Below are 15,225 nucleotides of genomic sequence, written 5' to 3'. Positions count from 1 at the left end.
AATCACTTTGGTATTTGGAGGTATTCTGCTTTGTTTGTTTTACCTTCTTTGTCTGTGAGAGTGTGTGACGATATGCCCCAGTTTGAGGAAGTATGGTTGACCTCAGGAATCTGCACTAGTTTGGCCTGGTTTGGGATGCTGCCTGAGAAACAAGTACTGGTTTACCCAGGTGTGTTTTACTGTGTGTGGGAAGGAAGACAATAAGGCAGGTACTCACAGAGTCAGGATCTCTCTGCTGCTCCAGGAAGGCAGAGAACTCCACCAGTCTGAGTTTGGTGGTCCCGATGGAGCGTCCCTGCCAGGCGGGGGCTGTAGGCGTGGGGGGCTCGTACGCTGGGGGGATTACACACAACACTGTCACCTCACTATCCACCGTTTATTGACACTAACATCCCAACCCTAACTATCCAACACTCACTAACATGATACCCATTAGCTATATCACTAGTAGCATTAGCCATGTAACAGTATTAATGCCCTGGTAATAGGTGCCATTGGAGTTTATTTTGAGCGTTGGCCTACGATAAAGTGAAATGAGCTGATAGAAAAAGGGCGGATAGGGTAAAAGGGCTCCCTCACCTGAGATGGTGGTCGTTACAGCTGTCTGGATGGGGTAGGCCTGCTGGGAAAATGGCTTAATGCTGAAGATAAGACAGAATCAGGAAGTTGACCTGGTTATTGCAATAATACAAAAAATTAACTAGCTAGATAAGTTATATAAATCTAGCTAACAAATTAGTGAAGTCATTACTTAATCATCTTATATTATCAATAACAAGACAGACACATTAGGACGACTTACTCTTGTGAGGATCCAGGCTGTCCAGTGGATATCATACCCTGCCAAAACTAGGGAAGAGTAAATGAATGGACAATCAGGACAGCACAATGCACATAAAGTCAATTGTTACGAGATATGTGTGTTTAGTGAGGGGTGTCTTACCCCTGTCGCTCCAGGGAAGGTGGGTCTTGGGAGGCCCAGCTTGTTGTGGATGGCGGTGGCAGAGACGATCTGAGCCGAGGACATGGAGGCCATACTCTGCAGTGCCTTGTCTTTCACACTCTGGTCCTTCAGCAGAACACAACACAATGACTCAGAGTGGTGGGCCAAAGAACAAGCAACAACAACCAAACACACACACACACACATATACAACCTCCCCCCCACACACACAATCAACAGAGCTCTTTACAATGACAAAGGAGAAGACATGGATTATTTGAGCAGACCACAGTATCACCAAGGTCACCTTTATGCCTGAAAATAATGTGCTTTTAAGAGTACAGAATTATATTGCTCTTCATATTTCTCTCAGACCGGTGAATAAAAACACAGAATACCCATTGTGTTGTTATTGAGTCTTGAATTGAAAACTGGACCATTTAATTAGTTTTTCTTCTAAGGGCAGAGCTTGTCTTGTATGAAAGAAACAGTACATTATCCAAACAGTGTGATTGCCACAAGTGGCACAACTAAGGGCTAGATTTAACCTGTATTGCAGAAGATCCCAGTTAAAATTCAAAGGTAATTTCTGATTGGCAGCGTTTACCGCAGTCTCCAAGAATGTTGGAACATTGCCTTTAAATTTCAATCGAGCTATAACGCGGATACGGATTGAATCCAGCCCTAAGTGATTGAAAGAATCCCACAACCAAGGACATCAGGGCAAGATTCCAGTGTATGCTGAACATGGGAAAGAAAGCACTCTGGTGCTTGAGTTCTCTGTAAAGAAGTGGCATCCGTGGACATTTTATAAGTCGGACATTTTAATCAAACTTCTGAAAAGCATATGTATTTGTTTAAGCGTGGGTTAATGGGTTGCCTCACTGCCATTTGAGTGAAAGAAGCCTTGGGAGAGGATGAGCATGCTGGCAAAGACGATGCACTGAGATGGCGCAGGGTGGATACGCAGTAGCTGCTGGTGATAGATACACACAGGACATACATTACACAGTACATAGGCCTTCCGCAGCAGAACACAACACTATGGATCTACGAGCAGGGACACCTTCACATCCAGCTGTACAGACGGCCCTGAAGCACAGCCAACAGTACAGTATTTTGAGGGTGGTACTTACCATACATGTGACCTGAATGCAAAGAGATAAGAGGTTTTACTCTTACAGCCCACTTGTCATCACCTGTATACTTTGCTATTTGGACAAGACTAACTAGTGTCTGTATTACAACAAAGGATGATGATGATGATGATGATGTTCAGATTGTTAGAGATGAAATGGGAGGTATTGACATTGGCCATGCAATCTGGCCTGCAAGCCGAACAGCTTCAGTGTTAAACGATGATAAGGTCTAAGCTGCTCATCTACTGTACAATCAATAGCAAACATGTCTTGCCAGCACACTGCCTTCATTGGCTGTCAGTAGCTTGCTGTCCTAACATCATGCACTGACAATATTGTGCAATCTATATTTATACATCTAAAAAAATTACATTACAGTATTTTCTTGCAAGTTGATGGAAGAGATTTGCATTGTACAACACCTTGTTTAAATATGAAATATGATGAAACTGAACATACAATTAAATCCTTGATCAGTGACAAAGAGTGAAGAACTAACACATTGCAAAGACAGTTCAGTTCCGCTGAGCGAGTGTATTCTTTTGTTAGTTACAGGAAGCAATAAGCAACAGAGCACCAAACAGGGGGAAGTGTGGGACTAGCCCATCGAATGCTAAACAGGAATATCAGATGTGAGGAATCTAAGATACAGGAGTCACAGCATCAAGCATCCCACCTGTCACCACGGCAACAGAAACAGGAAGCTACACAAACAGTGCAGTAAGCAGTAGCTCTTACCTTCAGCTTGGTGTGAAACTCCCGAGATTTCCGTCTGGCAAGAACCTGAATGTGACTGGAGACCTGTTGGGAGGGAGACAAGGGAACAGACGGTTACCATGGAGAAGAAAAGAAAGCGGCCTAAACCCCGCCACTGGGGGCACACACTCCCCCCTTGACAACTGCTGCAAGCGCCCTGTATCCCTCCATCTTTCTCTAAGATTCTACAGTGAAAAGTCACCTGTGGTCTTTTGACATCAAGTGCTAAGCATCATGCAAAAAATGTGTTTTGATTCTCCTATGCATAGCAACACAGCTCAAAGTGTCTGAGTTCGGCCAGTGGTGTCAGATGACCTGCCCTCCAGCACCCTCTAAGGGTCTCTGCAGCCAAGAGGAGGGACTCCGATATTTTGGGCTCGAAGACAGCGCCATTGGCCACGCCCATACCACGCCCCCCCTTGCCACCCAAAAAAAATATGGGAAAGACAGTCCTCTTACCTGCTTTCTTGTCCTTGTCTTTCCTGTTCTTAGTTTGATGTATCTTGCTATCAATTCATTGCGACCTGAGGGAAGAAACAAAGCACTAAGGTTAGAAAGACAGCAGTCTGTGTGTGTAGGTAGTGGCCTCCTGACTTTTATGTCCACTCCAGACAGGTGTGTGTGGAGGGGGCCTGGTGGGTGAGACTAACCCTAACCCTCGTTCACTTGAAGGGGACCATTGTGTTAAGGCCACACGGACCGGCGGACAACATGTGACCTCGGCCGAACAAACAGCATCTGGGGGATTTAGTGGTGTGACCACGCACCCAGCATGCCCGCACTGTAATCTCCTGCCGCTCATGCTGGGGCCTCCCTACTCTCAATCGTGTACACATAACATGACAATATGGGCATTCATGCAGACGCCCAATCCCCAGATCAAGGGCCCCAAAACGGCCAGCTGTAAGCATGCTTACTGCTGAATTATTCATTCTTTTCACCAGCTTGCAAACACGCTCAGCAGGACTTGGCAGGCGCGCTAAACAAGAGAGAGGGAGCGAGAGGGTGAAGGAAAGAGAGAGGGAGGGAGAGACAGAGAGAGGTACGGAGGGAGGGAGGGAGGGAGGGAGGGAAGGAGAGAGAGAGAGATAATTAAAGACCCTCAACCTAACAGACCAACCCAGAAAATCCCTCCCCCATGATACTCATAAGATAGCCCACTATGAGTTGAGTAAGCTAATCTCTATTTTCAGAGCTAGACAAAAAGATTGCACTGCCAGAAGAGAGACAAGAGAGAGAAGGTTCTGCACTGATGGACATTATTATAGTCAAACGTTTAATTATGTTTCAGAGGTAACACTGCTCTATTTCGCTCAGCTTTCTTCTGAACCCTTGTTCAAAACCAGGTCCATCACAAATCCCTGCTGTGCTTGTTTTCTCTGTAAAACCAGGTCCATCTGCTGTGCTTGTTTTCTCTGTAAAACCAGGTCCATCTGCTGTGCTTGTTTTCTCTGTAAAACCAGGTCCATCTGCTGTGCTTGTTTTCTCTGTAAAACCAGCCAATTAATCTCATTACTGCATGTGAAACAAACATTCAAATGAGTTTTCTCTGAAACATCTTATAACAAATGCCTTGCAAATCCTTCAAGCAAATATCAGCCAGACAATATCTCCTTTCATGATCCCTGAAAAGCAGGGGAAACGGTGATGAACATCTTGGAGCCTATTCCTAGCAGTGCTAGACCAGAATGCAATGGTCTACAAGTACTACTGTAAGGGTGTGATGTTTAAACGTCTAAACGAATTTGGGATCGTTAACGTTTTGAAAAAATCCCTAACCTTGATTTTACAAAATTTAAATCACAGTGCAGTCATCACAAAACTACCCCTCACAGATTGGTCCTGACCATCACATCATCATAAAGGCAAAACCATTTTTTAAACAGAAACCCGGCCCTGATGGAGAAATTGTACAATGACTGCTCTGCAAGTACAAAGTGCAAGCTATCAAACACCATACGTGGTGGCATTAACAACAGATTGTTGGACATCTATGAACACGCTGTCATACATCACTGCAACGAGCCATCACATTGATGAGAAGTGGGACGTTAAGTCCCATGTACGGACAACTGAGAACATGGAGGAGAGGCACACAACAGAGAACCTAAAACGCTGCCTGGTAGGTAGCCAGGACTGCGGTAGATATAATTGCATTGCCCCCTAGCGGTCATACTGTGTGCGACGAATTGTGAATTCACTTAATTTTATGTTGCTTTTTTAATACGTTTAAACGAGAGAAAACATGGCAGTTTAAACTTTTAAATGTTTTACATTTGTTACAGCCCTATACTACAGTATAGATTGGAGTTAGGGTTAACAAGTTGGAGTTGTGAGTTCAGTGGGTCGACGAGGTTGGTGTGTGGGTCGGAGATGTTTGACAATGTTGGGTTGGAGGTTAGATCTCTCATTACTCTGGTTTGCCTGATCAGTAGACTGCTGCAGTGCCACTTGACAGCTGATAGTGTGTGTGTGGGCAGTTCTGTGTTCCACTGACCAGGCTGATTGGTGGAGCAGGACACTGACCCACTGTGACCCGGCCTCAGCCCTACTGATTAAAGCCAGGGGGTAGAGGTCAGGGTTCAGAAACAAAGGGAAGAAACACAACACCACACACACACAACATAACCAGAGAAAGGTACTTTATCGTGACCCACCATTTCCAACTGACACATTCCAGAGAGCTTGATGTCTGTAGGTGATATGCGTCAAAGCGTTATTATTTTAGTTGGTAACAGCATTAACAGCACGTCTCTTAGCTGAGATCTTTTTAACGCTCTCATTTCCTTCCCGCACGGACCACACTCCCACGAGGCTCTGCAGTAGAACACGGTGATGTCCGAGGACCCCAGAGAACACTGGCATTCTGACAACATGAGGATCACTTATACACCCTTCATATGGCTTTACCATTAAACCTTCCTCCATACATTTCTATTGCCAAGCAATATGAGCTGTTTCCAACATCGTAACAATAGATTTAAAGGCATTTCTCAGAGATGTTTCCAAGTGTCATCGTGAATCACAGCCATCAGGAAAGACGACTGTGACTTGGCCTGTTCCTGACTTTAAACAAAGTTGTGAAAAACTTAAATGGCATGAAAACCAAATAATGTATAGCCTTTACAAATAAATCTTGAACCAATGAAAGAAGCTGCCCTCACTATTGTACTGTTCCATCCTTTTGCTGCATGTTGCTGTCAAGGTAGGGAGGCTAGCAACTTCAAACGTATCAAAAGTATCAACTCCCAACATTACAAATCACAAAAATATGTCCATGTACAACAAAATACCTTGTTGACTCTTGGTCCAGTGCTCTAACTTGTCACAGCCAGGCACCCTCCTTCCATAGCTCTCTGATTAGCCCATATTTACACAGCGACCAGCGACCTAATCCTTTCCGCTCTTTACTCCCCCTTCCCAGAATGCACTGGGCCCCAGGCAGGCCCCTGTCTCCCGGCTGAGCGGAGTGAGTGCAGGAGAGACCCAAATCCTCCGGACAATAGCCTAGCTGTCCCGCCGGCCATGATGGATGTCTCAAGGGTCTCAGGCTTGCATTAGCATCACAAAGGCCTAAAGCCAGCCTTTCAGTGGGAGGTCCCTGGCTGGTTGGGGAGGGATGGGGGAGACGTGAGAGAAGCCCTATAACTACTACGTCCTGGAACACTACCATGGCTAAAGTTGCTGTATCTTTACTCCATCTCCATCCCCTGGGCGCTGTCTGGTCTGGCCTCCATATTTTCACACACAAACACAGAGGGCTATCTTAGGGTGGGGTATGGTATAGGAATAAAACAACCACCCATGTGATAAGAGACCTTAAAGCTTCAGAAACCAACTACGTAGGTCCTATGGTTAATATGAAACAGGTGACCAACAAATGGCAACTTAAGTTTGTTAAGATATTATGTTTTTGTATTGTATCTAAAGAGGCTGCAATGTCACAGGCATGCAAACTGTAAGATAAAAAACTAAGGAACAAAAATACTATTACTTCTGGACCTGTTAACCCTGAATGGAAATAGACCTAGAGTTGTGAACAAAAGCTCTAGCCTTGGCCCTGTGTCCCTAAACCAGATGGTGCTGCTCTGACCAATCCCTTAGCTTGGAGACAGGGAGCTTAGACTGATACGATCTATAGCTCTAATGTAGGTGTTTCCCTCAGAGCAGTCAATTGGTGCAGCCGTAAATCCCACACACACACACACGCACGCACGCATGCGCACGCACACGCACGCACACACACACTCCTGGCAGACTGACATCTGACTCCATCCCCGACCAGCTGCCCATTGTAGATCTCTTAACACGGTACATTATGATCACCAAGCACCCCCCCCCCCACCCCACTCCCATTTAGAGAATGGGCCAGAGAAAGACTTCAAGGCCAAAGTCAGATGGTCTGAAGCTGTGACGATGGCTTCTCTCATTATCAACATAGCCCTTCAGCCCTCCCTATGGACACCTCCACCAATCACAACACACTTCCTCATACAAAAGGAGCCACTGGTTAGCCAAACACACACATGAGAACAAATTAATCAAATCAAATGTTATTTGTCACATGCGCCGAATACATCAGGTGTTGACCTTACCATGAAATGCTTACTTACAAGCCCTTAACTTCCCTCATGCAATCTGGGAATATCAAACATCACTTGCTGCTCAAATTGCTCATTTGGGGAAACCTTAGAACAGTAATGCACATACGTGTAAAATGAAAGGCAGAAACATTCAAAAATGGTGATTAAGGCATGCTGTTGTATGCATGCTGTGATTTTGAGGATGTTTGTTTATAGAACCATTTCCATTTCAGTGGTACTTCCAGACCACATGGTTTCAAAGTCAGATTAATGCATTACATTTAGGAAGGCTGCAGTACAGCAGATGCCGGTATCTTCCACTCACAATAAAGTACTTCAGTGGTTTTAGAATGACTCCAAACTTCAGCTTCAGCCCAGTCTATGATGAACTTGGAGTATACCCTGAAGAGGCCACAGACCACATCCTGGTTTGGCATTCATCGCAATTTTCAAAATTAAAAAGCCTATGTGTGTGTGTATGTGTATGTGTGGGTGCAAAGTATATATACAGCAGACAGGCGCTCTAAGAAAACCACATTCCTTCTCTCCCAAACTGTGGTCTTCTACTTCTACTCATGACCCATCAGCCAACAGGTAAGGCGTGAGTGTCAGTGTGAGTGAATGGTGCTGGTTGATGCAGCCGTTGGTTGTTTTTAATGGGACTAATTAGCCATGCTTCCTGTGTGTTGTGGCTTCTCAGTTTTCTGACAGAGGCCTGGATGGAAATATTACACCAGCATGCTGGAAATCACACATGGAAACATCGAAACATCCTCAAGTGACCTCCCTGCAGGCCTCACGCTGCCTGATGAATGTGTTTACCTTTCAAGGTTTACTTCAACCAAAAATAATGTACTGTATATCATACATTATTAGTCAATTAGTCTAAACAAATACTGTACAGTGATGGAGAGAGAGCGAAAGAGATCGAGCGAGAGTTGTGACCTCTCACATATTCTCCTCCCATCTCAATGACACTTTCTGTCTCTGTGTGGGCCTTCCAAGTACCATGTATCTATCAGGTCTTTCAAAGGGACAAATTGTCCCTGGAATAAGAAGGGAGTTTAACACAACGACCTACAGATGAACAGCTAGTGCTCTTTTATGACACACACATGCCTGTAAGGAGAGAGGCTCTGTTTGGAACACGTTCTACCTCTGAAGGCCACAGAGTCATTAGTAACAAACAATGATGTGCCAAGAGCCTCTTTCACTCCATTTTACCTTGAAAGGAAGACAGAGAATACCACAGCCTATTGGAACGCTGAATAACAATATCTATGCCTTTTGTTTCAATGATTATTGTATGAAGATCTGTTTCTAATTCTGTTCATGTAAAAATGGCGGGTCTTTGTATGTCATGATATTGATATTTCTGTTTCATCACCGTGCGAGTATGAGACGACAGGCACAGGTATGCCCTGCATGGTCACAGCTTACACCCCTCTGGAGGAACGCAGGCTCACATTACAGCAGCATTCTGAACTATCCTCTTCCCACCAATGGCCATACATTTGATTTTTTAAGAAACAGTGGAGGTCTTGACTGTCTTTCTCTTCCAATAACAATGTATTTAATATGAAAGTACAGTCTTTGTTACAGTACAGCAGCAGGCATCTCCGAGTCCCTGATTCGGGGTTGGAAAGGTAAATGTTTCAACCAACACCACAACACACCCGGACCATTATAATGCTTCTCTAGGGCACACCTCAAACAGTTTTGTCGCCTTACAATTCTCCATACATTTCCCCAGCACTTTTAATTTATATTTTACAGACCGTCAATAACACTCCCTGACCTCCATTGTGCATAGTCAATAACCTGCCTTTCTTGCAGGACAAAGTCATGTCGCACCACTCTAAGGTAGTAAAATTACTGATAGTAAAATCACAGCTCGCCTACCTAAAATTACCCTTCCAAAAATATTCACACCACAAAAGACAACTCTCCTCTACTCATAATGCAGAAAATACAGCTGTACTATTTTGACTTATTTTACACAAAGCCTGTGCATCCATTTATAGCTGAGTAGTAAAAAGACTTTGAGAAGTGCAATTTCAGTGTGTTGAAGATAAAATGTGTAGATCGTGCTATTTACTCTCTCTAAGCATTATCTTGGCTCTCTAAGACGCAGGATAAATTGTATGGGAAATACATATAGTTTACAGAGAGGAGAACTCTGTGAAGCTGTTCCTCAAGGTGAGGAACAGGTGGGTCTTTCCCACAATGCCATTCAGGTCCATGCCAGGGAGAATGACAGTGGCTCAGTGCCAATACCAACTCTGCCCGCACCACAGAGCTAATGTACTGTAGAGAGCAAGCTGGCATGGGCGTCGACGAACAGACAGGCAGTCCACTAGCTGTTTGTAACACGACTTAAAACAATCTCTTTGAGACTCGAGGACATTACAAAAACTCAACTTAAACTGCTAGCATTTATAGTTGTATTATTACTAATACAGCACTAGGCCACAACTATAAAAGCTAGAAGCTGAAGTTGAGGCTCTGTACTGTTCTCATCCTATAGTGAAGTATACTGTAATGTTACATGTTACTGTAGCTCCATGATGTTGTATGTACCATACTGGGAGGATAGCCTGAAGGAAACCCAGACCCCAGGAAGACTCAGACCCAGGCCACCCCAGCATGCTTCACCATTTCCCTGAGGGCACGAGGACTGTATGTCTCATCTCATACTGGGCATGTTGGCAGCTTGGATGCACAGGATCTTATCCACAATAGCTAGAAGGTAGAGATGAGATATTCTCATGTAAACCAAATCAATACTCACTAGTACACAGCTTCCCATCCCTCGTTTATAAACCTTTTTTATTTTTTTAATCATTAAAAGTTAGCTAGTCGTTGGTGACAGTGTCAATGCACTGGATTTTAGATGTAAAATATCTCTGAACTTAAGGGCCAAATCCAGTCACTACCTGCACCTCAGTCACTACCTCTCCAGAAGCAGAGGGGGTAAATGGCCATGTCACTAATGGTGCTAGCTACATACTCCAGCCTGCTTCTGCTCTGCTCTCTCCTCCAGCTAAGCCATGCTGGGATATTTGGCCTGGCCAACAGAGAGACAGCAGATTGCAACGGTCTAATGATGATGAGGCATCATGACAGGCCTCTCCACTCTTGGGATAAATGGTGGCAGAATGGAACCACAGCAGAGGCCTATCTGCTCCTCATCTAACCCAGCAGGAGATTGTCAATACTATTTAAAAACACAGATTTCTCTCTAGAGTTAATCGCTCTGACAAAATAATTGCAAAGTGACCTCTGGTGATGATGGCAGGAAAATGTCCCATTCTTCTCTGAATTGGATTACACTGTGGTGTGGTCGATAACTTCACAGACAACAAAGCATTAATACAGCACGTGGAGGAGGTATAGGTGTTGTGATCAGTCAGCCCCTAGCAGCCCTAGAGTTCCTCAGAGACTCCCACCATCCCCAGTCATTCCCCCCAGCCCCAGTCAATCCTCCCCCAGCCCCAGTCATCCCTCCCCCAGCCCGTCACTCCCCAGCCCTTGCCACTCCCCCCCACCCAGCCCTAGCATCTCCCCCCCAGCCCCCCCCCCTCCCCCGCTCCAGTCACTCCCCACAGCCCCAGTCACGCCCCCCAGCCCGTCACCCCCCCCCAGCCCCAGTCACCCCCCCCCAGCCCCAGTCACCCATCCAGCCATCCAGCCCCAGTCACCCCCCCCACCCCCCCAGCCCCAGTCAATAAACATTGTTTAGAGGAAAAAGGCAGTTGCTATAGAGATAGTTACTAATTAACTGCATTGAGCGGAGGGAGCAGAGGGCTGAAGAGGGGCACTCAGGAGGCCCGGAACCTCGCTCTGCCTCACTCCGCCTCCTCTAGTGAGCAATCCAGGCCGTTCTGCCTCATTCCTCCAGTCTCTCAATGTTCAGATTCCAACACCGCCCAACACGGTACCGCAACGTCCCTCGTCAAACAATGTCTCACGTCGTGAGAGCTCAATCACTGTCTGTTGTCTCATAAGGATGCGACCCGGCGGACAGCAAATTAAGTTATTGAATCCAGGCCATCTGTATGGTTCCAGTACTAACTAATGCAAACCATTGTATTTCTATCAACCAGACCACTTTATCAGCCTAGAGCACCTCTCTATCTGTTTCTCATCATCAGCTCTGGGATGAGAGGGAGGGCTCACAGCATAGTGATCGTCAACAGGATTTGAGTGTAAAGGCACATCCATGGTCTGCTGTGTGGAGGATATGCATTGTGGACAAGGGAGATATTGGGTTGTGTTACAGGCTATATATCCTGGTACATGATGCATCAACCTGTGGATACGTCTCCCCGGTTAATACTGTGTGGCTGTGTCAGATTAGAGTCAGGCACTAGGACCCAGTGGACACGGCTAAGAGGAGAGGTTGGAGTGAGTTCTTCCCAGGCCCCCAGTGTCCGGTCTAGGAGCGTGAAGTCACAAGCTCTGTTGGTCGGCTACTGCGTAGCATCCTAGCGGTGACAAAAGCCCTGGTCTGCCCTAGAAAGCCGATGTAAATTACGATCGCCAGAACAGCCAAACATTTTTTGTTAAGACTGCCGTTTTGGGCTCTAGATTTAGTTTATTATGATCAAGTTCGGGAAAAAAAGTTTTTAGTCAGCCACCAATTGTGCAAGTTCTCCCACTTAAAAAGATGAGAGAGGCCTGTAATTTTCATCATAGGTACACGTCAACTATGACAGACAAAATGAGAAAAATAAATCCAGGAAATCACATTGTAGGATTTTTAAATGAATTTATTTGCAAATTATGGTGGAAAATAAGTATTTGGTCAATAACAAAAGTTTCTCAATACTTTGTTATATACCCTTTGTTGGCAATGACACAGGTCAAACGTTTTCTGTAAGTCTTCACAAGGTTTTCACACACTGTTGCTGGTATTTTGGCCCATTCCTCCATGCTGTCGCTGGGCAACACGGACTTTCAACTCCCTCCAAAAATTTTCTATGGGGTTGAGATCTGGAGACTGGCTAGGCCACTCCAGGACCTTGAAATGCTTCTTACGAAGCCACTTCTTTGTTGCCCGGGCGGTGTGTTTGGTATCATTGTCATGCTGAAAGACCCAGCCACGTTTCATCTTCAATGCCCTTGCTGATGGAAGGAGGTTTTCACTCAAAATCTCACGATACATGGCCCCATTCATTCTTTCCTTTACACGGATCAGTCGTCCTAGTCCCTTTGCAGAAAAACAGCCCCAAAGCATGATGTTTCCACCCCCATGCTTCACAGTAGGTATGGTGTTCTTTGGATGCAACTCAGCATTCTTTGTCCTCCAAACACGACGAGTTGAGTTTTTACCAAAAAGTTATATTTTGGTTTCATCTGACCATATGACATTCTCCCAATCCTCTTCTGGATCATCCAAATGCACTCTAGCAAACTTCAGACGGGCCTGGGCATGTACTGGCTTAAGCAGGGGGACACGTCTGGCACTGCAGGATTTGAGTCCCTGGCGGCGTAGTGTGTTACTGATGGTAGGCTTTGTTACTTTGGTCCCAGCTCTCTGCAGGTCATTCAATAGGTCCCCCCGTGTGGTTCTGGGATTTTTGCTCACCGTTCTTGTGATCATTTTGACCCCACGGGGTGAGATCTTGCGTGGAGCCCCAGATCGAGGGAGATTATCAGTGGTCTTGTATGTCTTCCATTTCCTAATAATTGCTCCCACAGTTGATTTCTTCAAACCAAGCTGCTTACCTATTGCAGATTCAGTCTTCCCAGCCTGGTGCATGTCTACAATTTTGTTTCTGGTGTCCTTTGACAGCTCTTTGGTCTTGGCCATAGTGGAGTTTGGAGTGTGACTGTTTGAGGTTGTGGACAGGTGTATTTTATACTGATAAGTTCAAACAGGTGCCATTAATACAGGTAACGAGTGGAGGACAGAGGAGCCTCTTAAAGAAGAAGTTACAGGTCTGTGAGAGCCATAACTCTTGCTTGTTTGTAGGTGACCAAATACTTATTTTCCACCATAATTTGCAAATAAATTCATAAAAAATCCTACAATGTGATTTTCTGGATTATTTTCTCAATTTGTCTGTCATAGTTGACGTGTACCTATGATGAAAATTACAGGCCTCTCTCATCTTTTTAAGTGGGAGAACTTGCACAATTGCTGGCTGACTAAATACTTTTTTTCCCCACTGTAATTAAATAGTGATCCATTCTGACTACTACATTTGTCGTCACACAGGACCAGGTGCTGACACAGACCAATCATGGGCCGGCAGGCTACGAAGAGGCTACCGGTTGACCATGGTCCTTTGCTAGTTACGACCACTTTCACCATGATCCGTAGCTTTTTTTTTGGTGCCATTCAGCAATATGGCGCGCTTCAAATGTAAATACTTCCGTCTTCATGCGCCATCAGGAGTTTTCCATAGGAATACGTGGATGACGTCAGCGCTATCACTATCTACTGGTTTTAATGTCTATGGTTTTTCCACAGTTCCAGTAATCACTGCTCAGTACTCAAACTCTACAGCCCTCTCAACCCCCTCTCTTGTCCTACCTACCTGATATGATTTTCTTTACATTTTAGTCATTTAGCAGACGCTCTTATCCAGAGCGACTTACAGTTATTGAGTGCACACATTTACATTCATTTTTATTTTCATATGATGACATCCATAAGTAATGTATAACAATTTGTAATACATTAGAATAAACTACATTGACACATCCACAAGGTATACTGGCCCAGGTATACTGGCCCAGTTTCCACTGATTCATTTGTATTATTAGGGCTCTATTCATTAACCCATATTGCGGAAATTCAGCGTTACAGAGTGATTGAAATTTAAAGGAAATGTTCCCGCGTTAGCGGAGACTGCATTCACGGTAAACGCTGCATATGTCGGCTCAATTGGAAATTACCTTTCAATTTCTATTGTGCAATCTGTAACACTTCAGCGATACAGATTGAATAGAGCCCTTAAGTGCCATTAAGTGTTTTAAGTGTTTTTTAAGTAAAATCCCAGATGGATCATTCTTATGTCTAGAGATGGTAAACAAACAAGCAACTGAGTCTAGAATATATCCAATACGGAGTCTGGAACATATCCAATACTGAGGACCTCTGCTCTACCCTGTTCTGATCCCACTCAATAAATCACAACCCTGAAGCAGAGATAACACGTCTGTCAACACACTCAGACAGGGATTGATCTAGTCGGGCAAAATTCAATAAACAAAAACTCAAGCACTAAGTAGATGACTCTATTTGACTCCATTGTGTGTCAAGAGCCTCAGAAACAACCTGAAGACATTATACAGCACAGCATGCATGCACTGTTGAATTATACACAACAATGTATAGAAGTATACACACTTATAACCAGCAGAAGTTCACAAAAAGTTCCCAAAGTGCTGTTACTACTGACCCTAAAATAGTTTCTGGTTTCTCCATATCTTACATCAGATTTCTGACTCTATAAGAGGCCTGAGTTTGAAACAGACTGTAAGCTTGGGTAGTGAGGTCACATGAGAGCAGTGGCGACCCACAATATATATACAGTACCAGTCAAAAGTTTGGACACACCTACTCATTCAAGGGTTTTTCTTTACTTTTACATTTTTCTACATTGTAGAATAATAGTGAAGACATCAAAACAATGAAATAACACATATGGAATCATGTAGTAACCAAAAAAGTGTTAAACAAATCAAAACATATTTTAGATTTTAGATTCTTCAAAGTAGCCACCCTTTGCCTTGATGACAGCTTTGCACACTCTTGGCATTCTCTCAACCAGCTTCACCTGGAATGCTTTTC

General features: G+C 44.6%; 1 protein-coding gene across 1 annotated transcript in view; it reads right to left on the bottom strand.

The window, feature by feature from the left end:
* The window catches only part of LOC311134429 (transcriptional enhancer factor TEF-1-like), an 82,048-nt gene that overhangs the window by 12,718 nt on the left and 54,105 nt on the right, over positions 1–15,225 (bottom strand). The window contains exons 4-9 of the mRNA XM_084168109.1: positions 3,298–3,362; positions 2,821–2,883; positions 944–1,069; positions 803–849; positions 580–641; positions 218–333 (exon numbers count right to left, since the gene is read on the bottom strand). Coding sequence (XP_084024235.1) covers positions 218–333; positions 580–641; positions 803–849; positions 944–1,069; positions 2,821–2,883; positions 3,298–3,362 — 479 coding nt within the window. The remainder of the gene's footprint in view (positions 1–217; positions 334–579; positions 642–802; positions 850–943; positions 1,070–2,820; positions 2,884–3,297; positions 3,363–15,225) is intronic.

This window comes from Coregonus lavaretus, assembly GCF_964263955.1.
Source record: "Coregonus lavaretus genome assembly, chromosome: 9".
Classification (NCBI taxonomy): domain Eukaryota; kingdom Metazoa; phylum Chordata; class Actinopteri; order Salmoniformes; family Salmonidae; genus Coregonus; species Coregonus lavaretus.
Note: the sequence above shows the minus strand (reverse complement) of the source record. Positions and strands in the feature narration are given on the sequence as shown.